The sequence below is a fragment of the Psittacula echo genome (genome assembly GCF_963264785.1).
Source record: "Psittacula echo genome assembly, chromosome: 6".
NCBI lineage: Eukaryota > Metazoa > Chordata > Aves > Psittaciformes > Psittacidae > Psittacula > Psittacula echo.
This window is the reverse complement of record NC_137743.1, coordinates 15,273,685-15,300,177: the sequence shown is the minus strand read 5'-3', so window position 1 is coordinate 15,300,177 and position 26,493 is coordinate 15,273,685. Positions and strand designations below refer to the sequence as shown.

The following is a 26,493-nucleotide window of genomic DNA, read 5'->3' as shown; positions in this document are numbered from 1 at the left end:
CAGAGCAGCCTTTTATGCTGCTTCATCAATGAGCAGAAGCTCAGAGGTGGGACGGGCGGCTGCAGACTCCATGCATCCTGTGAAGCTGCATCTACCCAGGCCTTGTCCACCTGATGGCCACAGCATTTCAGGTGTTCACACTGCAAATATCATGTACACTGCACATGTCGCAGGAGTGTGACTCACATACATGGGGCCTAAGGAAGATACAGGCTTGATATTTTGATGCCCCAAAGGAAAACAGGAGAGATTCACAGCTTGATCTTTGTATTTGTATTTAAGTTATTCTCTGAACAGTTAAAAAAAAAAAAAACAAAAACCCAAAGCAAACTAAACCACACAGTTACCATGATCCTAGCTCAAGTGAACATTAGTACATTAACTACACATCACCGTAACATAACCACAAAATTCAAAGCACTCATTACTTAAGAATCCAGATAACAAATATAGCAGAGTAACAAACAGAAAAATCTGGAGAAACCATGTTCTTTTTCACCTCTCCCACTTCTATACCCTCCTCAGCCTGAGCAGGCAGGAGTGATAAAGCACAGGCTGGCCTGGCAGGCACGCAGCTCTCCTGAATGTTGTGACAGAAAATGACTGGAAGAAACGGGATCTGTTAAGACTTTGCTGAGGTCCACATTATTTTTCTGCCATGCTAAAACCGTGGCTAGGCTGAGCCCTGCAATGCCTCACATGATAAGGACAAAGTAGCTGAAAGCTCAAAAGCAGCTCCAAATTTTCACATTGAATTGTCCAAAATTTCTCACAGCCAGCTCCTTGTAAAGGTCCCTGCAAACAGCCCAGGACAGCCTGCACTGCCTTCCTCCTGCATGTGGAGCTTTGCTCAGACTAAAAATAATGCTTGAGTACAAGCAGGTAAAAAACACTGCCTGTAAAGGCAACAAATTATTATTCATGATACAGGTATGAGCAGAGCCGCTCTGTGATGAAGACTGGCATTTCACACTGATTTTCTGGCCACAGCTGCACTTGGCTCCTGCTTGAGCAGAAATCAAGATATCATTTAGGGTGATAGGCTATTGAAAAAAAGGACCTATTTCAGAATTGGCTACAATACCTAAAGCGCTTGTTGTATATCCACATACACCAGCATCCCTCTGATTAACATCAGTCAGGTTAACATCGCTAAGGATTAACCAGTGTTGCTAACTCCCACGCGATACCTGTTGGACAACAAATGTGGAAACACAGTGGTCTTTGGAAACAAGCACAAAGTCATAGAGTTTTCTGACAAGACAGAGGATGACTTATCCTGGCAGTGTGCTAAGGCTCACCCTGGCAGAGACACTTTGGGAATTTGCCAGTAGTTTGGCTATACCTCATTTAAAAATAAAATGGGGTGAGGGGGAACGGAGGAGAAGCCAAATGCTCAGCCCCAGCAGGCAGCCATTCCTCTCAACCCACTGCTGGGGCTGTGGAGAAGGAACCCACTCAAGGGACCTGCTGCATCTGTGAGTCTCTGAATTAAAAGTGGGGACAAAAAAAAATGTGCGAACCTCATGCCAATCAATCCAGTAGGGATTGCCAGCAGAAGGATGGAGGAATTTCATATGGAGACCTCCTTTGGGGACAGCTGGGTCACTTGCTCTTCCCCACTCCTTGTGGGAAGCTGCTGCTTGTTGCTTCAGGGGAACAACAGTAGGGCAAGGCTCAGCATGTCAGATGCATCATGCATGCCACTTGGAGACCCTGGCAAAGTTCACTCTTCTCTTGGCAAGTGTAGTTTAGACCATCCCTTTCTCTCCCAGTGTAACCCAAGAGGGGCATCAACTGACAAGTTCAACAGTTGGAGGCCTTACTTGACTACCTTCTCATGACTTGTGTTGTGCTCATAGAAAACCTCTATTCTTCCAAGTCAACTACACTGGCTAAGAGACCTATTTTCAGCACTGTCCCACTTCTGTGGAGATCCATCTCCATCCCCACACCCTGTCCTAGCTTTCAACCTTTTGGGTTGTCTCCTCCTTTTCCTCCCACAATTAAGAGCATGCCTGCAGTAGGAAGGCTGGCTGCTCCTTGTTGTCCACTTCTCCAGCTAGGAAAAGCTGCTATTATTTGTGATTCAAAAAACACAAATATGCCTCCCTCAAGTGAATTTAGGAATCATCAGCCACAAAAGGCAGACCTAAATGGTGTTAAAGGAAGCTAATAAAGTTAGGCAAAAAGCTCAGCCTGAAGATGTGCTTCCCATTGGAGCTGGGATGCCAAAAAAGTCCTCAGAACCAAGCCTGGAGCTCTGCTCAGACTGAGAAAGGAACATGTGGCAGTGGCAGGAAACACATACCTGGGAGTGGAGAAATGCACATGAAACTCTCCAGCTTTTTCAGTGTTCAAAAAAAATTAAGAAAAAGAAAAAAGGATCCTTTGGAGCAGGAGGCGGGTAGGTAGGGCATGGTGGTCCAAGTCAGCTTCCAGTTTAGAAACAAGTGTAAAGCATTTCAACGTTTCCGATGATCAGACTTCTCAACTTTATCACTTGAATCCTTCCGTTCCAACAGCGGATGTGTCTGTCCCTGAACATTAACGGGGAGCAGAGGGAGCTGCTCCAGAGGAGACAGCTGCAGAAGTTTTCTTGCTGCAAATTCCTTCATGCCATTTTCTATTTGCATATTTTAAAGCAAGCTGCATTCCTCTGAGGAAGAGAAATATTTGTAGCAATACTGTGCCCTATTGCAAAGGAGTCATAAGCAGGAGATGGTGCGGCCATAATGGATTGTCCTGCTCTGAATGCCCTACACCTCCAGTATTTTCCAAACCATAGTCAAAGGGGGAAAGCTAGCGTGAGCTTCCTGTTTGTGAGAGAAGTGACGATCTCTACGCAGCAGAGGTATTTCATTTCATTTCAAAGCAATGTGCAACACTTAAAGCCCACAGACACTTCCAGCCCTTTTTAATCTCCTTTCAGCAAGCATGTCCTAGTTTATTACAAACTCTGCAATTACTCCAACCTGGCTGAGAGATTATCCATCCAGTACATGCTGAAACCTCTTTCTTACATGCACTCTTGCACACTCACACACACACACACACATATCTTAAGGGAGGTAAGGGGAGTTTGAAAAAGCCACTTTCTTCTGACATTTGGAGATCTACTTACCAGATTGCTCCTCCCTGGGTGCACAATAAACACCACCAAATGTCAGGCTGTGGCAGTTTCAAGTTCAAGTTAAATCAGTTAACTTCACTTTCCTTCTTCGCTATCAGAAAATTTGTACAACTCAGGGAGTGGGGTAGGAATCCTCATGCTCCTGCAGTTCTGATTAAGTACCCAGACACAGCCTCTTCTTGAAGGCAATACAATATTCTTACCATGTGCCTAAAATGGATTTCAGCTGTTGCTCACTAATTGTACCTTAAACAGCTCTATACAGCAGAGTCCAAACTACGGTACCATCTGGAAGACCCAACAGTGCTTAGAAATTACAGAATAACCAGCATAAAGCAGCAGGACTATGACAACCAAGGACAATCTGCTGCAGTGTTGTCTCTGTGTTTGGCCAGCCAGTCTTGGTTTCTTCAGATTCTCTGAACTAGCAAAATAGAATGCATCCTTGTAGGTACTGGCCACAAGATGTAATAAAAATATTAGGAAGTTCTGCAGTCTTCAGAGGCTGGCTTAAGATCCCCGTAACCTATATGTAAAAGACAGAGGACGACCAAATCTGCAGCCAAGGTCATATAAACTCCTGCTGATATGCAACCATGCTGCAGACCTTGTAACAAATCAACTTAGAGGAACAGTGTTCAAATAAAATTAAGACTCAGAACTTCAACTCAGCAAAGTCTGGGATGTAAACTTTGATTCTCTCTGCTCCCTTGCCACTTTGGCTTTGGGACTGCAGTCTGTTTGACATGTAGAGTTGCCTGAAATCCAAAACAGCCTTTCTAGACTTAAATGTAGTGCCAAAATTAATTGTGGATGAACTTAGCACTGTGGCTCAGAACTTCTATGACTCTGCAGCAGTAAGTCACACTGTCACTGTTACCTCAACAGAGTCCAGTTGTTAACCTGTCTGACCCTTTTACAGTAATTGTTCAAACAGAAACCAGGAGTGTCACCACATGCTCCAAGACTTTTCAGAACTGATGTAGGCTCCAGGCTCAATAAAAAATCCAGGAAGCTGAATGCTCAGCACTGCTGCCCACATGCTTCAGAAACTGCAATAGGTACTCCCCAAGCACTAGCTTCCCCTTCCTCTGTAAGTCCATTGCCTTCTTGTCTGTCCTAGCTGTCACCAAAATGACTTAACCCCTCTGGATGGCTCTTGGGGAACTCCTGGTCCAGCTCCTTGCAAAATTTGATTGGTGGAAAAAGCACATCCCAAGCAATTAGAAGCAATGCAACTGCTCCCCCAGCAAAGTGAAGTTGATGAGAAGAGCCTGAAAAAAATCTCCCACCTGCTAAGTTCCAAGTTTAGAGGGTTTAAGAATGCCTGTTTAAAACCCTTCCAGCCCAGAATTAAATGCCCTGATTTCCTACTGTGGTATAGGAGCAACCCCCTACTAAGGCAGTTAGGGGGTTATTCAAAAGCTACAGTGGAAGATCTGGGCCCAAACCTGGAATGAGAGACTGATTTACAAGTCTTTGCTGATCTAAATGCAGGCCTGCTGCAATTCCTTCCAGTTCTGTAAAAAGGGCTGTTTTCCCCCAGACCTCATTGTCTAGTTCAGAGACACACAGAATTGTTTCTCATGTCTCTCCTTTTTAGGGCTATTTTTATCTTCTAAACAATGGCAATTTGCAAAAGTCTCATCCAGAAAGCAAAGATCCAGCTCACCTATCAGCAAAGGGACTAATCAGCTTGTGTCCCTAGACTGCAATGCAGTATGCACGTAGGTTAGAGAAGCACACCAAAGGCTCTCCCTCCAAAGGCTTTCTATCAAGGCCTGCCCCAGAAATGCTGCAGAAGTGGCCTGAAGTCACTGCTGACTGTACTGACTGTACTGCATGTGCATTTGCTCATTCATGTCAGCAAAGTCTGGCCATTGTCATGGCCAGGGGGTTTGGGTAAGTGTCTCCACTCTAAGGTGGCTAGATCTTGAGAGCTCAAAAGGTGTTTAGCAGCTCTTTCTTCCAGCACTCAGCTAAAGCCTCTCTAAGGGTAGAAGGAATGGAAAGAAAGGTGCAATGTCCAGCTTTCCTCCTCACCCCAGCCTCAAACTTCCTCCAGTTTACAGAATGATTCCTAAGCCACCAGCAAAACACTGTCTTCAAGGAGAAGCACAGGAGGAAGATGGTGCAGGCAACCCCTTTGCTAGTGAAATACTGCCTTGGGCCAACACTTCATCTGGGGTGGGAGTGGATGGGATTTCAGACCCAGTCCATCATGCCTGGGACATCAGCAGAAGAGAGTTTAACTTTCCATTGACTAGCATTCCCCAGCCAAGCAGATGTTAAGGGAGGCTACAATACACATCCAGCTTCCAAAGGGTTAGCATAGCAGGCAGGAGAGGAAAGAGATGGATTTGGCTCATAATAGTCAAATTTCAAGGGTCCTCTCTCCACAAAAAATAGGTCTGCAGTCAGAACAGCCAAAAGCCGCAGGGAAGTGAAGAGGAAGGGGGGTGGTCTGGCTCCTTATAAGTGTTTTTGTTGTTCTTCAAAGCTGAATGCTTTTTCAAAGGCGTAGCAATGGACATTGATTTCAGCCTGAAAGTAGCAGCCTTCTCCCCACCCACTCTGAAGTGACTTTCTCAGCAGGAAGCACTGTGGCTATAAGTCTTCTGCTTAACAGCAAAGCAACACATTTTGGCAACATCTTAAATATATTCATAGGACATCTGTGACTGGGTTTGGAGGGGAACCAAACAGGATAAAGGGAGGAGGAGTGAAAAGGAAGCACAGGAGGGGGGAAGAAAGGGATGGGAAGGTTTAAAAATGTTAAGTGTTCATGAAAGGTAAAAGACATCTTCTGATATAGCAGCACTTTAGCAGTCAGCCACGCTGAGTAGACCCTGTCTGAGATCAACTGCACGCCAACTTTGTTCCAGAAACAAGTCTGAGAGCCTCTCTCTTCAGCAAGTATTGGTTACGTGGATAGTTCTTTTGTCCTGGCATTTAAATACTGCAGCTTAAATGAGTCCTGGGAATGAAAAACAGAACAAACCAAACAAAGCCCATTCGCACTAAACCTTTTAATGATTTAAAAGAACATCTGATTGACCAGAGTGTTTGAGAAAATCAAGACAGCTGATCTGACAGCTCTGGAGCATCACTGTACATTTACCAATCAAGCATGATACAGGATGTGCCCCATGACAGAGCATTTTCAAGGGAAAACATCATTGAGGACACCCCCTTGCAGAAGCCTGTCAACTTTTCTGCCATTTTTCTTAAGCTATTAACAGCAATTGTGCATGTACCCACCATAGTGGGCAATCATGCTACCCCACTCCACTCACATACATCAAATCCACTCTAAAACTGACCCAAACATATGAAACATTATGTCCTCCCCACATTGTGCAGGCCAAGACGAAAGGGTAAGGCGATGAGCAAACCAGCAGCTCTGATATGAACAATTTAACAGCCGTGCTATGCTAGAGAGACCTAGGGGTAGGCCCTATGAGTAAATGATTTTGCACACTGATGCATCTCGATTAAACTTGCCCGGGCTTGTGCCTCAGTGTCTCCTCCCCTAGCCAAACTGTTCTCTTGAATCAGCTTGCTGCAGAGTGAGAAGAATGGTCACCACTTCAGAGGAAGTGAATAAAGCTGATGCTTCTTAGCAAAACCCTCCTGCCTGGCGACAACTGCCCAGGGTCATGCCATCTGCATCCCCTTGTTAGGCAGCAGCTGCTCTACTCGCTCTGCAGAAACCTTTCTTCCTTCTGGATAGCAGCAATAGCTGATTTAATTATTGATGATGATGGGCAGAGGAGGAGGGGTTCTTCAGGAGAACTCACAAGTGCCACATGCCACAAATCCTAAAATAAAGTCCCTATTCTAAGGTTTCAAAATCATTCCTGTTCTTTTACAGGACACTGATGAGAAATATTGATAGACTCAGCTAGTTATTCAAGCAGCATGCTTGCACTACATCCAGTGCCACCTTTGAGCCTCTGTTACCTGTGCGAGTGTGAGGTACAGTGTAGTGTTATTTATCTTGAGATGTAGGTGTATGTTCTGGACGGGGAACGAGTGGATTCTGCTTGGGCAGCTGGGTCATTCAGAAAATCCCAGATGAGGATGGTGTCATCATGTGAGCTGCTGACAATCTGGAACTCGTCAAACTGAAGTCGAAAGACTCTTCCAGAATGCTCCTAAATGCAAGTGGGAGACACAGCATGTTATAAATTTGCTGGCACATGGGATGGACCAGGGAAGATGAACTTGGACTTGGATTCTAGCATTACATGCATTTCTCAGTAAACTCCACATGACACACTGTGCATCAGCATCACATTGTGTAAATTAAGTCCTCATTCAGTGAAAAGGATTTGCTGTATCTGAGGACTTGGCTCACAGGAAGTGTACAGTTACCCATTACTCCTTAAATCTTAAACATTGGACATGTACAGTGCAGAGCAAACCAAGCTCCCTTCACCACACAATTCAGTCTGGCGAGGCTGACAGGAACACTGTCTTCCTTGTTCCATGGTGAAACTCTTTCTCAAAATCACAGATTTCCAAATGCAGTAGGTTACAGGGGGAGAGATGAGAACTTTGCATTTGTCACCACTGCCACTGCTGTAAAGGAAAGGGTTTAATACTGGAGGACACTAAGAAGCCTGTTGTAAAGCCCGGTGACATAGTAGTAATTCCTCTTAAGCAGTTCTAAAAATATGAACTAGAAAGGGCATACTTTATAGGCAGTTTGCATTCTGCTCTGAGGCTGAGTGGAAATGGCACGACGATTTGGCAAGAGTTCAGACTGTAATTAACAGGAAGTAATGGCAAGATCCTGGATATCACAGAGCAAATCCACTGTACTTTCCCTTTTGTGTTGCCTGTTTTCCTTGATGCTTACACTGCTGTAAGAGCAGTGGCCTCTTCCTTGGTCAGAAGGGAACAGAAACCATGCAAATAGAGTGAGCCCTATCTCTTCCATTAATACAAAATTCTCTTCAGTGCTCACACATTGTAAGGGCTTAGAGTCAGGAAAAAAACATGTCTTAAAATACTTCCATACCGAAAAGACAGTTTTCTCAAATATTTAGGCAAAAGATTATTCTTAGCTACTAAATGCCTCTGTCCTATGGTACAGGACTACAAAAATACAGCTTGGTTTGCAAAGCACAACAACTGCTTTAAAGTGAATCTCTTAATCTCTAAAATTGACTGAAAATACACACATGCAATATTCAGATTCTATTTTTAAGATAAATTTTAAAAAAGGTCTAATCCTTGGAACGTTTCTGATCTCTTAACTATACTTCGAATTTGTCTTAAAAACACCTCATGGGCTTGTCTTCCCACCTATTCAAAAAAGAAATGTTTTCCCAGAGTCTGTGTTGTATAAGTGAAATAAAGAAGCTTTTTGCTAAAAAATATCACTACAACAGTCAGATCCACTGAGGGACTGCTCACAGAGAGAGGTGCTTCCAAAAACTGTTTCCAGAGCTCCCTTTTTTCTCCCAGTCACTGTGTGCTGTGTAATGTTGCCCTAGAAGTTCCACACACCTGCCTTTTGCTTTTACAGAAGCTGTAAGCACAATGCACACCCTAAGTTGAGTCCAAAAGGACCTGAACTCTCTAGCTTGTAAGGAAAGCTGAACTATGCGCTTATTCTGTGCCTCAAAAGCTTCTGACAAATTCATGTGGCCACCGTTCCAGCTAACAAAAGACAAAACTGGAAGGGACCTGGCATGCAGTGAGCATTTGTTATCTGTGCACTTTCCTCCTACTGTTTGAAAATTGAACACGAGCAGCAGGAGACTCATGATGTTCATTGTGCAGCCAGGTTTAATTTTGGAGGCTGAGGGAAGAGAAAAAATACAAAACCAAACCATGGGTAAGTGGGTATAAGGACACCCTGTTGTCATAAAACTCCTAAAAGTGCCACAACAGCTTCCTCTGTCCCCCCCATCTCTTTTGGCCACCTCCATTGCTTTCAAATGGGGATTTATGAGTATCTGTGTGTTGAGATTCCTACAGTGTTTCCATCCCACCGCATCTGATTTATAATACAATTAGCTGGGGCACTTTGGCTGTCCACTGCTGGAAAATGCAGAGGAAATCACACCAGTTAAATTAAGTCTACAGGTTACTAGGCACACATTTGTTTCAGGCTAGAGCAGGAACACTACTAGTACCAAGCTGAAGTCTTAGACTCTCAGGATATGTGGTTATGGTTACAGAGTAGTTCCACAGTTCAGAACTGGGTGGCTGATGACAAAGGGTTTTTCTGGATTTCAGCCATGAAACAATTTGCAGTTCTACTTAGCTAACAAGCAGGTTTTTCAGAATAGTACCTGCAGGCATCCAAGGCTCTCACAGACTCTTACGCTGCAGCTTATGGTTCAAATACACGATTGGAAAAGAGTTAGCATGGTTTAATGCTCTACTGCCTGTCAGCGGAGTCACAGTAACTCTCATACTCTGCACCAAATGTGAAAGCTACAACAACAGTAGCAATTCAGGTGGTGGATGAGAGTGCAGAAGGTCAGTCAGCACAGCTCAGCTGGTGAGAGGTAACCACACTTCTAGAGAATCAGATGGCTTTGGTATGATCTTGGTTTAGAGCACAGACTGCAGTCGCATGCCACAGCAGGAAAAGGTCTAGTATATACCGACCCAAATATTTCTTTGCTAAAAAAGAAATATGTTTAGTATCTCTTTTTCAAAGATAACTTGGTACTGGATTGAAATATTCCTTTATCCTCAGCAATAGTGCAAGTTTTTTGGGGTGACCGTGATGGAGGAATACTTAGAGGAACCATCCTATGGCCTTAGCTGTACTGGCATTTTCCTCACAACTTTCTCACATTATTATAAGACCAATGCAGAGCCACTGTTAAGCATGACTGTGAAAGTTGTTAACACCCACACAATGACATTTTAACCACATCATCATCACACCTGCCCTAAATACTGATGGACAGTATGAAAGTGGTAGTTGCTGTTTAAGGATGAGGCAATTTCACTCTCTGTTCCGGTCCTTACCTACTTTTTCCTTAAACATACAAATGCCAGTTAAAAGCAATTCCAAAGGTGGTTTTGTTCTTGTTGCTCAAATTTGGAACATAAATCTTTAAGAAATTTCATGTCAACATATCAGACAACTTACTATTACAGCATCAGGTACACACAGATTGAAGTAAACACACTGGCACACAGATTTCAAGAAGGACAAGTCTCAAAAATTAATTTAGCTAATAACTTCAAATCACAGAGCAAAACTGTTAAAAAGTGAGTGACAATTCCACAGGTTCCAACTTTAAATGCTTTATAGCTTGCAACATTTAAAAAAAACCCCAAAACATAGACACATAAAAAAGCCAGACCCATAGATATTTCTAGATTCTGCAGACTGCACTAAGCTGCCTTGAGTTTTCATGGCTCAAGATAGCCCTGATCAAGCACACTTTTCTGCTCCCTCCAACACCCCTGTCAAAAGCTCTTACCACAAGGGTTCGCAAGCAGAGGGTCCCCGCTGGAGCACGGGGGTCCAAAGCAGCCACAAGATCCCATACTTTAATTTTCCTAGTAGTGAAAAAATAGAGAAAACCACAGCTTTGTTAGAGAGAAAAGAGCAAGTGCTCAAAGGAAAAAAAAATAAAATTAACTGTTAGTACATCTTAGCTAATACACCAGTTCAAGGAAAATTACAGCAATCCTTCTGCTCTTGAGAACCGGTTCTCGCATTTCCCCTTTGTAAAACTTATAGAGCTTAATGGGAGAAAAAAAATACACTGTCAAGAAAGTAAAACCCATAAAAAGCAGGTGGCAATAACTAACAGAAACATGTGGGAGTGCAGACACCTAGTCTGTAATGGCAAATGGTCCAGAAGATATAACCACAGATAGGAAAAATTGTTCTTACCAGTGGTTCAGCTAGAAGAGGTTTCAGGCTGTGTCGGTCAGACATTCTTACAAAGTAAAGAACTGGACACACACATCAAAACACACTGACTTATTGCAAAAGAAGGAAAAAAGGTACGCTTTGTGACATGATCCTGATTTACAGACAAGGTGACTAGTATTTATAAGGAAGATACAGCAAAGTGAGATGTGAGACACTGAGACAGACAGAAAGATGCAAGGTATTAACTGCACTGATGGCCTCACCCATCATATGCCCCACTGACTATCCTCTTGTTGTCAAAGCGTATGCATCTCACCAACTCTTCATGGCCTTCCAACACTCGTAAACATGCCCCACACTCGATATCCCACAGCCTGGAAGAAAGAAAACAAAAGAAGTACTTAAACCAGTTATGAAGTTAGCCTACTTGCTTTCCATGCTTCTGTCAGCTTTTTGACATGACTTCCAGTTACCATGGATAAAGAAAGGTTATTTTCCTACAAGAACTGAAATTCTTTGACATGCATTGTCTAGAGGTGGTCCATCTGTGGCTGAAATGTGCTCTGCTCATACAGGAATCTTAATAGCTGTATCTGCTGCATCTCCCTGACACACAGCTGAAAAGAAAGAGGCACAAATGTTCTTAAACACTCATGCAATTAGCATTCAGACCAACTTGAACTTCACAGTAGTGAGAAATACAGGTGGAATCTCTAGGTGACACATCTCAAAGCAGCACAACTGCTGAGGGTTCAGGTCACTTTTCCCAAGAGAGAGACAGAAAGAAACAGAAACACTGTCCCCACATATTTTACTCCTGAGGTTCCCCACAGAATAATCCAGATCCAGTGGATTTGTGCCCAAGGTTGGTAGATAATGATTGCAGCTGTCCTGCCATGACAAGCTGCTCTCACTTTGGACAACAAAGGAACGGACAGAACTCTTTCACCACTATAGAACTGAGAAGCAATTTGTCTGTGCACACAATTGAGGCCGATGAGGAGCACCAGGTGATTCTTCAGCCTGTGAAGTTGATCTTTCAGGAATATGAAGATGAAGATCCTAATAATTATCACATAAGAACCAGCATGCCAGTCAAGGTCAGAGCAAGCAACTCCATGGCAAAGGTCAGCCAAAGGCACTCTGGCTGGTCAGAGAGCATTAAGTTTCCCAAGGACTGTAAACAGGATGGACAATGCCAGAAATGAACTGGTGCAGAAAGGTTTGAAAAGCAATCTTGTGCCAGGAACTTTAGTGCCATGTGTTTCCATTCCTTGCCATTAATCCTGAGATTGCCAGCAGCTCTGGGAGGCTGCATCACACTAATTCAGGCCTGTATTTTCAGGTCCCAGTTTGAGGTTTTACCTGAATCTGAATGTGCTGAGATGATAAAGTCCCTAGCCATGTGGGGAATGAGCCTTCATGTACGAAAGAGGTAACTACTATGTAAGAGCAGAATCTCCTAATAGAATTGGTGTCAAGGGCATCTTCCAGATTTGATAACCTTCTCAGATTTCTACTTCTTTAAATAGCCAAAGGATGAAACAGTAAGGGAAGCACTCTTAAGGCTTAAGAACTAACTAAAACAATTTACTACAAAGTGTACACAGTCAAAACCACTACCACTCTTCCTTCCTATAGCTTTGGGAGAATTTCTGGAAGTAGAAGGAAGTCTGCAAGCCTTTAATTCACCTGAAGACCTGACAGAGCTGGAAGATGTACAGAACGCAGGTGAGCCTGAATCCTCATCTCCTAGAGAGAACACTGTTGTTTAAACAGTCTAGTATCAGAACCCCATGTGTGCACACTCTGGAGGTTGAACACACACATGCAAATCAACCACTCAATTAAAAATTAACCCAAGATGATGTAGCCTGAGTCTATTTTCTTGTTCTAAATTATCTCTTCTGTCTTATTTTTTTCTATACCATGTTTGTCTGTAGCAATTAAGAACTTTGACCCTGAAGACTAAGATACTGAAGTGGTTGGATTAAACTTGATGAACCAATTTGTAATAGATGGAAATCACCACAATGACAGCAATGCCTATGTAGCTGTGTCCTCTTACACTGGTGAAATATCTGGCCTACAACAAGACCTAAATGATTTTTATACACAACATCTCTCTACAGAAGATATTGATTTCTCTGCCACTTCACATGTCCTTGTGTTTTCAGTTGCAAAACTAGAAATCACTGCTACCTTTCAGAAAAAGTTTCCCTGAAACTGAGGAACATCAAACATCAAATTCTGTATCAGGAGGCAGCCTCTATTAAAGGCCAGCACACAACATCTGGCATTTTATAGTGGATTAAAATCAAACATACAAAGCACAAAACCACCCACAAAGATGACTTGGTAACCTGCCCTTTCTTCATCACCCTTCCACTGATTTGTGCCCCCTGCTAATGGCTGGGAGAAAACAATGTGATCAGGTAAGTCTTGTGCCTTACCCACACAGCAGCCAAACACGACTCCCATTAAGATTCACTGCCAACATTCCTGAAATTCTAGCACAATTTATCTGTCAACTAGGGATTTTGTCCAACATAAGCATAAAAGTAACTGTATTCCTCTTTAGCGTTATCACTATCTTGACATCTATTTTTATTAGCATTGCAAGTCGTAATTCAGATCCTTCTCTAACTGCTGTAACATTTAACTATTTCTTACTCTAACATTGAGACCAAGCTTCGTAGTACAATTGCAGAGGGGTTTTTTCTATTTGAAGTGCAAGAGTTCTCACCATGCGTAAGTGGTGCTACTCTTACATGACGCCTGTAATACTTCTTCCCTTGATTTAGAGACAGAAGTTCCAGCTCTCTTGGTCATGCTTTCACAGACAGCCCTATACTAAAATCTGGTATAATGACCTGGTGATGTCAATCAAAGGACAACCATTTTCCTACAGAATGCAAAGCTGGGAGAGGTAAGCAAAGTCCACAGGCAAACAGCCGCATGTATCATTCTCACTGAGGAGAACTTATTACTGACATGCAAAGTGAAGGGTTTCTGGTTACACTGTCCAGTTTTCAGGTTTTATCAGAAGGCAGATTATTCAAAGCAATGACAAAGACAAAAGGGGGGTTGCTCTTACTCCTGTTTGCACAACAGAGCCATTTCCTTACATCACTTCAACTACTACTCAAGCTTGCTCCATACGCCCCGAGATAAGTGACACATCCCTCTGCCAGCAGCTGAGGATGTACGGAGAAACCCTGACTCATGATACCAGAAGGAGTTAAATCTCAGACTGCAACCAAGGCAGCTGGAGAAGTGCAAAAGGCAGTAAACTGAACTTCAGCCTCTAAACCAGCTGTTCCAAACTTAACCAGGTGCCAAGCACCACAAGAGGAGTTTGGCGAGAGCCCAGGAGGATTTCTGCAGAGGATTAAATGCCTCTTACTGCAAATCTGACCCCTTTAACTAGACACATAGCCCAATTAAAATATCACAAGAGGACATCATAGAAAGTGGTACTTGCCAGCTCTTTCATACACCAGAACTGTCAGAGCAATGCAACTTGTTGATTAGTATGGGACTCTTGAGATACAGAGGATGAAAGACAACACAGTAAACAGGCTTCTAATATCTCCTTCCAGTAGTTCCCAATGTTCTATAGCAACGAAAACATTTTTCAAAGACGACAAGGGTACAGAGCACTACAGTTGCCTAACCTCTGCACATCCCAGGGAATCAGAGACAATGTGCTGGCACAGAACTCTGCAATGGGGAGTGTGTCTCTCACCTGATAGTATTATCTGAAGAGCCGCTCACTACTAGCCTGTCTCTGTACTGCAGACATGCAATGCCTCGTTTGTGGCCATTTAAGGTGCGCACAAATTCGCAGGTACTAGTGTTCCATACCTGTGACAGGAAGGGGGGAGGGAACCACATAGAGACAAAATTATTAAGAAGAGACTAACAAAAGCTGGTATCTGTATGATATACAGATGCATCCAGAATGCTCTTAATTGAAGATGCTATCATTAAGAGTGGGAAGATTACTGCTCCAGTGATTTGTGATTATATTCTGCAACTGTTAGCATCTTGGGTCACTGTACACAGAAGATTTTTGCCATACCATATAAGAATTAGCTTCCAAAATCAGGCTTTAGCATTCTTGGGCTATGATTTAGGCTACACAGGATCTTGATTTTCCTCAGGTTTAAGGCTGCAGATTTGGATCACAGCAGTAAAATTTAAGAGACTCCTATCCACTCACCTCCACTTTTGCCCCCATGCTGCCCTCTGACAACTGTTCGAGTGACATGCTGAAACAGATCATGGAAGTGGTCAAGTTGAAAAAGAACACAGAAAAAAAAAAGTCCTTTTTCAACTGCATCTGTAGCTAGATCTGATTTGCCATCCAGCGCTGTAAACAAGTTGTGCAAGCTCAACACAGCAGGGACAAGTGGAAATAAGCAGCAGGAAGAACACTGCTTCTAAAGGAAGATCTGTGCACTAACTGCCAAGGACCATCTTTCCCTCTCTGGGCATCTGTTCTCGGTTATTAAATACCCCAATGCTGCAAATAAAAAGCCTCTGAAACACCTCACCTTTATAGTTCTGTCACCTGATGCTGATACAATGTACTTGTCATCAAAGTCCACCACGTTGACAGCTGCTCGGTGCCCTACTAGCACCCTCCTCAGGGTGATGTCTGTTGGTGAAGCCATGTCCCACACAGCAATGGAACGGTCTTTGGAACATGTCACCATCATGCCGTTATTGAAGCGGAGGTGCAGTACCGCTTCACAGTGGTGAATCAGTGTGTTCAGCATCTCACCTGCATTCACGTCCCACACCCTGCGGGTCCAAATTTCAAACCAGAGAGAAGAGAGTTAAAAACTGTACAGTGGATTTTCCGCAGAGCAAGAGAGGAACAAAGAGAGGTAATTGACTCTCTAGCAATATTAAGAGAAGCTAATATAACACCACAAGTTATATCTATATCTATTAAATAGTTCATTAAAAGATGCATTATATAAACCTGTTGACTATGCATACACTGAGACAGTCCAGCAGCCAAAACCCCTGCAATGCAATTAACACCATAAAAATAAACCAGCCAGGAAAGAAGCGTTCTTTAATTAAGGGAATTTAGTGCTGAGGAAAGGTATGAGATTGATGGCCTTAAAGACTGATGTTTCCTGGTTGTATAAGCCTACAACACACTCCATTTCCAGTCAATAAGTACTTAATCATAACCTGTGGGGAAGCAAGTTCAGTGACAAGTTTAATTTTTGACCTCTTTCACAGGACTATCAACTCAAGGCACAATTTATAGAGAAGCAGAAGACAAGATAATGCTTTTCAAACAAATATAAGTAATTGCCACAAGTTGCACCATGAACTGCATTTACCCTCCAGTGCATCTGTTACACAGCTACATTCCAGGAATGTGCTGAATACTCAAATTAAGACAGAGCAGTTATGTCAACTTAATGTTACTAGAACCAACTGTTCCAGCGGAAAGATAATTTAAGATGAAAATTAGGAAAAGGCTTCTTACAGAACTTCTAGGAATTGAAATGAAGATATTAAGTTTTAAAAATGTTTCTTTTGGGCTATTCTTTTGGCAAACTCCTTTTACCCTCCATAAAGATTTCTTTTGGCACTATCACACCTGTATCCCAGATATACTATGTGAGAGCAGAAAATGGCCGTATCATCAGGCACATCAGACATGGCAGAAGTTTCCTCTGCCAATAAGGCAAGCAGTAAGAAAATCTAAAATGTCAGAAAGACTTCTAATGCCTTATTTTATAACTTATGGAGGCTGAAGTGCATCAACTTATGGTCTATAAATGAGAATGAATAGTACATTCCAATTACAAAACGCAAAGAAGAAAACCTGACAGAATAAAGACCTGAGCTGTTAACATACGAGGAATTTGCAGACAGGGTTGCCAAACCAAACAGGAGCTGGAGACCTACTGACTTCTTTGGACAAGTGCATCCCTGAGATCTCAGAAGCATTAAGAACCCATCTGTACTGTCTATTGAATGAAGCCCCTCTTCCTGAGGAGACCTGAGGATAAAAGTGATGCATCCTATTTGCCTCTGGGTTCTGCACAAACATTTACAGATACAGTGGGAAACAAAAGTATTTCTGGGCAAGTAGCCAGGCTGCAATTTGGCCTGCCTGGCCTGACATGGAAGATGACAGTGCTTGTTACAGAAATCAGCCTCTCTGTTGTGATCTGCTCAGTACAGTGCAGCTCCCACATCATCTCCAGGCAGGCAGAATTGCTGAAATTCTCGATTCCTGCCAACGATAGGACCCCAAAATCCAGCAGCACCACAAGACCACATGCATCACGTCAGGAACTAAATGTAATCTTTATTAGCTTAACAGTGGTAGTTTACACACATGCACAGTGATAACCATAAAGAGCTTTCAGCTAATAGCTTCAGAAAAGGCCACTGCTGCAGCTTTTTGTTGTCTGTAACTTCACTTCATGGGCACCGTTTGTACTCTGACAAGAAGAGAATATATAATATAACAACACAGAGAAGACAGACCTGCTCCTTCACATCCAAGTTCATATTGCAATTCATTAACTCATATGTGCCTGTATTTACACTACAGGTCTTAGACTCTCTGGGATTCTGTAATATGTCTAATGGACTTCACATCTCTACAACATGCACCACAAGTGCTGACTTGAGGTGTCCAGCCTTTGGTTGGACAGTGGAAGGAAAGCAAGGTTAGAACGATTGAACAAAAACAAACATCATGCTAAATTTAATTAAGAGTCACAGGAGATCTGGTCATACATCTTTTGTTAAAATTAAGTGACTATGAATGACTAAACCTTCAAACCTACTTTGAAAACTTCAACCAACTTTAAAAAAGTTATTCTCTGGGAGAAGTTAAAACATTCTCAGGGAACTTCAAAACATGCAAAACCTTGGTGAAAAGCCAGATGGCCTTCCTAACTCATCTTGACCTTGACTGACCTTCGCTTAGGTTCTCATTTCTCCTTGACAGCCATTTGCATAGACATCTGATAAATAAGGCACAGTACACTCCTGAACACATATGCTGAACTACTTCACAGAACTGACTGAAGAGCACACATTTAAGAAAATACTATTTCAGCAGCTTGCAAGGCTAAAATCTTAGAGGCAAACAGAAAACTCCAAATCATGAGCACACACCTGACTGTTGAGTCTGAAGATCCAGTAATGATCACCCGTTCATCGTACTGGAGACACAGGACAGAACCCGTATGTCCAGTGAGAATTCGCTTGCATTCCAATGTATTCTTATCCCAGATCTAAGATAGCAAACATTCAAAACCAGACAGCTCAGTAAGATTTTCACCTTTCAGCACTTATGGGTTTGACTAGTTCAGTTTTTACTTCAACACATCATTCACAGTGCAGTATAGAACATCTTCAGTGGCATCTGTAGAATCTTCTACAAGGCTCTTTGGTGCAATACATTAACATCTTTGATATTATTGTCTTTACTATGAATATTGGTTTTACCCTTCTCATCAAGTACAAGGCACAGTAATTACATAGGCTGTAATTACTGATGGGCAAAAACTCTGCTAGGGAAGTCTGTCTGTAGGAAAACAGGGTCTCTCTTGCCAGATAAAAGAGGTGTAACATGCTCTGCAAGTATGAGGTGAGGGAAGAAAGAGGACAGGTTACTAACGAGATTGGGCAGGTGTCACTGAAATTAGGACACTATTATTTATGACACAGGCACTACATTCTGGAGCATTCTCACCTTGATAGTATTGTCTCGTAGGCCACTTACTATCTTCTGATCATCATACTGTAAACAATAAACCCCTTTGCTTGTCTCGCTTCGGCAGTGGATCCTCTGTAAACTGTGCCTTCCACAACGCCAGTTTGACTCTATTGTCTTGAGAGACAGGAAACAGAGTAAAAATAAAGCATGGAACTATCACCCCTTTTTCTGTTTGTTTGAGAAGACAGTAGATACTTTTCTTTAAGTTTTTTTCTGCAGGCAGGCTCATATAATGACACAACTACTTTCTAAACTGCTAACACATGTAAGAAAACCAATTAAATGGACAAAAGCCTAGAAAACATTGTGGCTAAACTCATCTCTGTTATCTGGAATGGTGAGAGAGAAGTGACCTAAAATCTTTTTTCTGTCTCCAACCTTTAACCCCCAGTGACTCAACAGCTAAACAACTGAAAAGAAAGTCTCAGTTGAGCTCTAGGTAAGCACTTGTACAAATTTGTCACAACAGCACCTGAGCATGCTCTTGCCATTAGGGAAGTACCAGAACATGGCATTTTGCTCATACTAGATATAAGGCAACCATGCTCAATTTCTCCCTGTAACATCTTGGTAGGTCTCATCCGCACCAGCTGGAGCAAAGTACTGTGGAACAGAGAAAATCAAGATGGCATGGTGCTGCTGTGGCATCTGACCTGCAAGGGGTAGAAACTCCCTCTGCAAACAGCTCACTCAACAATCCAACTCACCCCCTGTATAAAGGAGTAGTGAAGCCTGGGACTTTATATCACTATCCCAGATCTACAAACTCTAGACAAAGACACAACAGATTTAATGAGGAATTTCATTAGAATGGCATATTCTCAGAATTTTGCATCATGAATAAATCAGCAAGATTCAAAAATAAATTAAAAATCCAACCAAACACACCACATCTGGAAGCTGTTTCTTACCTCTATGTCCTGTATAATTTTGGGGTAAAGTGCTCTGTAGAATGAGTTGGGTGGTGAAGTCCCATCAGGAGGTTTATTTTTAAATAGATATTGTCCCCTGGAAGACAAAGACCATCCCCCAGTGAACACAGATCATGTTTCAGTATTTTGGAGAAAGGTCCTCTTGGCATTTTACAAATGGGTAGCCACTGTTTAAGAGCACAGACAGACTGATATTCAAACTTAACTTACTCAGTAAGATGGGGTGGTTCATTGTTTGTTTGCCCTGCAACATGTCAGTGTTGCATTTTAACATTGAAATACTCAAGAAAAATCTGAGCTTAGTCACTCAGGGAAGGGAAATATATTATTTATTATGGACATGAGCCCATTCAACTCAATAGGAGGTGAGAACGGCTCATGCCTGCAATACACATACCTATATCAGAGGTCACCTTTAAAATAAAGTGTACAAAGAACATGAAAGAAGCCAAGGAATCCTCAAACTCACCATGTATTTATAGCTTTTATCTGCATTAGCAGGAACAGTATCAGTTTTGGTATATGGACATTTTACTGCTACCCTAACTACATTTTGGTAAGCAACACTTCATCTGCAGTGCTTCCCTCATTTCAACACTGATTTGGAATACTCATATCCCAAGCTAGATTTTTGCTACCAAAAAAAATCCGTAAACGGCAATCACTACCTGCTGTGTAAAAAACTTTAATTCCTCATCCTGAAGTTAAGAAGCCACCAAACACGGTGTGGAAGCTAGTAAACCCCACCATGGGCGTACTAACTGCTGTTCTGCCTGGCAACATGCCTCACAAAATGGAGAGAGGCACAAATGCCTCCGAGTGTAATCCTGGCATGAGAGGCACAGAGTTTACACTGGGCCAGCTCTCCACTTCTCCCTCCCTTGCTCCATTATGGCATAATTAATTGTTCAATACTTCCTTGGCAATTCTTTCTTGTCTTTTCCATACAGTAGACCTCAAAACTCATTTGAGACACTGTACATTAGCTGCCCTGACGTATGTGATCTGGGGAAATCACAACAATGAACCAAATATTTTCTGTTATAATGCAGTTGCAAACTATATGACTGAATAAATTAAAAAACAAATGCTCAAGAAAATAACTTTTGATAATTCTTTACATAAAGAATCTTACGTATGACTTGAGAGAATGGTGCTTTCCACTTTGGACAGAGCAGTCATCTGAGTCTTCAAATACAGTGACCAGCTGCCACACATATGGGGCCTAACACTAATTAGATGGTTGCCTATTTACTGTGATCCAGTCTGGAACTTATTGGTCCAGGGAGACAAAAAATGCTTTGGAGATATACAAAACACCTAGGATACATCCTGGAAGACTTGACTTGGTCTACAACAATATGTATAGAAGCTTATGTGCCTGAAAACTTGTCTATTGTTTCCAACTTTATTAGCTAATCTAATACAAGGTCTTGTTGCCACCTATAAGCCCTGCCTTACAACCTGTAGAGTCATTTGTTTACAGTACAGCTAAAGGATTGCTTGGAATTTCCATGGCATTCCAGTGGCCACTGCACTGTGGCTCTGGGATAAAAGGAACTATTGTTCACAGGTTTTGATGACTCGCCAATTCAATCGGGGATTCAGATGGACACAATCATGCCCAGATTTTGGACTTCTGTTTTATATTTCTCTAAATCTGTGTAACCCTTACTGCTCCCTGACAAGCCGTCAGTGAAGGCCACCATGCTGCAGAACTGGGGGTTTCTGATGTAAACCACAAGCTGCAAACACTGAAATCAGGCAGCCCATGTGCAAAGTGAGAAGCTGTAAGCAAATAAGACCAGTCATCTATCATTCTGAACTGTCCAGTTAGTCAGCTCCTAGTGCTATGCACAGTGTTAGCATTGATTACAAGCTATAAAGCTCTATGTGACAGAGATGCAAATTATACTGGATATTTCTTGTCTGCTTCTCTTGAACACCACACCATGCCTGGAGTTACATCTTCTACAGCTAATCATAGGGCAATCTGAAAGACAGAGCACAACTTGCTCCTGTTCTGGGAAAGCAACCTCCAGGACACAGTATAAACCTGAAGAAGAGGAGCAGTAACAGGGCATGACTGTCCTCTGAGACGAGAAGCAGAATTGTGCAACTGTTTTTTAGAAACATCATATGTTTCCAGAAGCTATCAGGAGAACTCTAGAAGCTATTGGGAGAACTGGCTACCCTGGATTTGGAGAAGGCTGAGGTTCTTAATGACTTCTTTGCCTCAGTCTTCACTGGCAAAGGCTCTGACCGCACCACCCAAGTCTTGGAAGGCAGATGCAGGGACTGTGAGAATGAAGACCCTAGGCCCACTGTAGGAGAGGATCTGGTTCAAGACCATCTTAAAAACCTAAATGTACACAAGTCCATGGGACCTGATGAAATCCATCCACGGGTCCTGAAGGAGCTGGTGAATGAAGTTGCTGAGCCAATGGGCCATCATATTTGAAAAATCATGGCAGTCAGGTGAAGTTCCCGACGACTGGAAAAAAGGGAAATATAACCCCCATTTTCAAGAAGGGGAAAATGGATGACCCAGGGAATTACAGACCAGTCAGTCTCACCTCTGTGCCTGGCAAAATCTTGGAGCAGATTCTCCTGGAAGGCATGCTAAGGCACATGAAAAAAAAGGAGGTGCTTGGTGACAGCCAGCATGGCTTCACTAAGGGGAAATCCTGCCTGACCAATTTGGTGGCCTTCTATGATGGGTCTACGGAACTGATGGACAGGGGCAGAGTAGTTGATGTCATCTACCTGGACTTGTGCAAAGCCTTCGACACTGTCCCACATGACATCCTTGTTTCTAAATTGGAGAGACATCAATTTGATGGGTGGACCACTCGGTGGATAAAGAACTGGCTGGATGGCCGCATGCAAAGAGTTGTGGTCAATGGCTCGATGTCCGGCTGGAGAGCAGTAACGAGTGGTGTCCCTCAGGGATCGGTGTTGGGACCAGTCTTGTTCAACATCTTTGTTGGTGACACGGACAGTGGGATTGAGTGCGCCCTCAGCAAGTTTGCCGATGACACCAAGCTGTGTGGTTCGGTTGATATGCCGGAGGGAAGGGATGCCATCCAGAGGGACCTTGACACGCTTGTGAGGTGGGCTGATGCCAGCGTTATGAAGTTTAACCATGCCAAGTGCCAGGTTCTACACTTGGGTCGGAGCAATCCCAGGCACAGCTACAGGTTGGGCAGAAAAGAGATTCAGAGCAGCCCTGCGGAGAAGGACTTGGGGGTGTTGGTTGATGAGAAAATGAACATGAGCCGGCAGTGTGCGCTTGCAGCCCAGAAAGCCAACCGTATCCTGGGCTGCATCAAGAGGAGCGTGACCAGCAGGTCGAAGGAGGTGATCCTGCCCCTCTACTCTGCTCTCATGAGACCTCACTTGGAGTATTGTGTGCAGTTCTGGTGTCCTCAACATAAAAAGGATTCATACCTCCTGTATGAAGATAGGCTGACAAAGTTGGGGCTGTTCAGCCTGGAGAAGAGAAGGCTGCATGGAGACCTCATAGCAGCCTTCCAGTATCTGATAGGGGCCTATAAGGATGCTGGGGAGGGACTATTCATTAGGGACCGTAGTGACAGGACAAGGGGTAACGGGTAAAAACTTAAACAAGGGAAGTTTAGATTGGATATAAAGAAGAAATTCTTTACTGTACGGGTGGTGAGGCACTGGAATGGGTTGTCCGGGGAGGTTGTGAATGCTCCATCCCTGAGGGTGTTCAAGGCCAGGTTGGACAAAACCTTGGGTGGCATGGTTTAGTGTGAGGTGTCCCTGCCCATGGCAGGGGGGTTGGAACTAGATAATCTTAGGGTCCTTTCCAACCCTAACTATTCTATGATTCTATAACTCTATGTCTGTACTAGTAACTGGTGCTAATGTTATTTTTAAGATCTCGAAGGACCATCCAACTCAACTTTGACGTCTTAGCAGTTCTAGAACACACTGTCAATCAGATGACAAGGTGACAAGCAATATGTAACACTGATCAATTCAGAATACACCATGTCAAATTGTGACCTGACCTAATTTCTTCTCACAGGCTATTCTCATGACTTAGCAAGAGAAGCATGATCTTTGGAGAAGCTCAAAGGCGGACACACAAATGGCTGGAAAGCAGAGTTTACTGAATGTGCACTGTTAACAGGATGGCAACTGGGACCTTGGCATGGAGTCTGTTCTAGATGTATCGTTACTGAACATTTTCATTAAAGACAAAGTATAGAAGAGGGAGTGCATTTATTACCTGGCCAATGATATTAAAGCTGGGAGAAGCTACAAGCACTTCGGAGGACAAGATTGATTTCATAATGCTCCTGACGAAATGGAGATATACCAAACAATAAATAGAAGCTAATTCAATAAGGACAAGTGCCAAGTGCCAAGTTCATCACTGAGGAACAACATAAGCATGCAAGATGAGGAATAATGGCTAAGTAGAACTGCCACAGAAAGGGTAACTGACTTCATAACGGTGTTATTTCACTGTTAAAAAATAAAAAGCACATGTTCCACTGGAAAGCATAAAATGGAATGTCCTCTGTAAGACATGCAAAGCAATGCTTCCCACACCATCAAACTCTGGTGATAGTTTGGCAGAAGACACCATTCACCAAGGAGTAGAGTAACTGGCAAAGGTCTGAACTGAGAAAACCAAGAATGGCAAGAGGGCAAGGCAACACAGGGTTACGGCTGGTCAGTGCATCCACAATCTAGGAAACACGATCATCTTCCAACATGGAAAAGATTACTGCCAAAATGAGAATGAGAAACTGCTCTGTCTGTTTGCATAGGCTAAATATAATATGCCAAACTGTAGCTAGGAATACAGTCTAGATTTATGGAAAACCTTTCTAACACTAAATTTAGTGAAACAGTGGAATTCCTTGCCCCAGCAAGGCTTGGGGAATCTCCGTCAGTGAAGGTTCTTAAGAACAAGTTAGACAAATATCTGTGATGACTTAGGAGAAACCTGGCTCTGCCTTTGGGAAATAGGAGAAACTAAAGAACCTCTCAAGGTCCTCTTCAGACTTAGTGTGACCTCAACAACACAGAGGAAAAATAGAAGTCCTGAAGAGAACAAGGTACTAAAAGGAATGTAGAAGTTATCACTGCCATGCTTGTGTTCATTTTACACTCCTTATAAACATTACACTATTGGAAGCAGATCAAAATAGTATTTATTTTTAAAAGATGTTTCATAATCCTGATTTACTTGCCTTTATTGCCTGAGACAAACAGTATAACAAAATTAACCATAAAAAAAGGAGTCTTTTGTTTGCAACTCTGTATCTTTTTCTTTTTAATAGCAACCAAAATGCCTGAGCTGTCACTTTTATCTTGTTTATGAAATATTCATACCCAGCTTCCTTTCTGCCAACATCCTAGGGACACCCTTGGAAAAGAAAATTATGTATTAAAGGATGTACCCCTGAGAGGGAAAGTTCTAATGAAATGTTAACAGAGCAGCTTCAAACTTGAGTGAGACCCACATTGTAGTAAGGCTATTCCAGATGATTATTAACTAATCTATCTGCATTTCTAAAGTCCCCTATTCTCCATGGTACCTACCCTCAGCTTCCAGTTTGAAAATTAAACAGATATCTAATAGTGAAAATCTGCTGAGGAAAACAAACAGACCTATCAGGAAACAACTAATTCATAGCACATGCTGCACCACTGCCACCCCTAAAAAAGCTCTTCTGCTCTGAACTGCTGACCAGTTTAGTGTTCCCCTGGGATGTACACAGCTTCTTAATTTGAACCAAATGACAGCTGGGTGTAAAAACCTCAGTTTGTATATCACCCTTGTCACAGTGGGAGAAGAGCATGATCAGATGAGGAAAGTGAGGGAAAAGCTCCCACACTGTCTGCATAGCCAAATGATGCCCTAACCCTCAAATTTTGATTTAAGTAACTGTCAGGTTTGGAACCAACATGATGTTTCAGAGTGCTAAATAACTCTCTTCAAATAGGGTTTGAAACACAGCACCTACTGTCCTGAAAGAGGGCAAAGAAGGTGAAGATGCAGTTTTCTCACCATCCTCTCCTTTCTGACAAGCCCCTCCACAGGGAGTCTGTTCGGACCATTCTCTCAATGAGCTTCTTCCACAGCATCCCATCTGATGTCACCCGGTACCACTCTTTGCACACCAGCTCAGCAGCACACAACGATCTGGCATCCAGGTATGACAGAATGTTCTCAGCAATGTGATCCAATCCCCGAGCTGGGGGAGACAAAAAAAAATAAAGAAGAATATTATTTGCTGGGGAGACATGGAGTTTAAAAGCACCCCCCTTGCTAGTACAATGATACCCTTTCTTTCCATCTCCTCTTCTGCATGTGGAGCTGGACTAAATGCACACAAGAGCATTTGCAGCTAAGTTCAGGAGTGAACAGCATTCTCCAACTTCCTTTGGATATAACACAACAAGTCATTAAAAATAATAAAGAATCCAAGAAGTCATTCCAATCTATTTCGATGGGTTTTAGCACTAGGGGGATATTCTATGGATGGCATTTCCAACTCAGCGACGCAGCCCCCAAAATCTCTCTATATTAGGACCATTTCTCATCTCACTGCTACAGCTGTTCTCATGTTGCAACAGCTCAAAAGCTGTTTTTGCTAAAGCAGTAGCTTTTAAACGTAATGAAGAAAAAAATATATATTCCCAATGTGTGCCCTGAAGGGTAGTGGTACCTTTAGACATGGGGGAGGGAGAGATATGCAGATGCACAGGGAAGTCCAGAGAGAAGGAGAGGCTGTGTAAGGAGAAAGTG

The 26,493-nt window shown here is 42.7% G+C and overlaps 1 protein-coding gene across 11 annotated transcripts in view; it reads right to left on the bottom strand.

Moving 5' to 3' along the window:
* Positions 1-39: 39 nt before the first annotated feature.
* BTRC (beta-transducin repeat containing E3 ubiquitin protein ligase) overlaps positions 40-26,493 on the bottom strand; it is a 124,988-nt gene continuing 98,534 nt past the window's right edge. For 9 of the 11 annotated variants that reach the window (XM_080620932.1, XM_080620940.1, XM_080620935.1 and 6 more), the window contains 10 exons: positions 25,753-25,939; positions 19,677-19,773; positions 18,742-18,879; positions 18,162-18,280; positions 15,554-15,803; positions 14,743-14,861; positions 11,258-11,368; positions 10,594-10,672; positions 7,097-7,290; positions 40-6,110 (listed from right to left, as the gene is read on the bottom strand). In XM_080620932.1, coding sequence (XP_080477058.1) covers positions 7,129-7,290; positions 10,594-10,672; positions 11,258-11,368; positions 14,743-14,861; positions 15,554-15,803; positions 18,162-18,280; positions 18,742-18,879; positions 19,677-19,773; positions 25,753-25,939 — 1,262 coding nt within the window. In that variant the 3' untranslated portion in view covers positions 40-6,110; positions 7,097-7,128. Of the gene's footprint in view, positions 6,111-7,096; positions 7,291-10,593; positions 10,673-11,257; positions 11,369-14,742; positions 14,862-15,219; positions 15,804-18,161; positions 18,281-18,741; positions 18,880-19,676; positions 19,774-25,752; positions 25,940-26,493 lie in introns of those variants that run through there. The other 2 variants (XM_080620934.1, XR_013957199.1) reach the window with 2 other exon arrangements.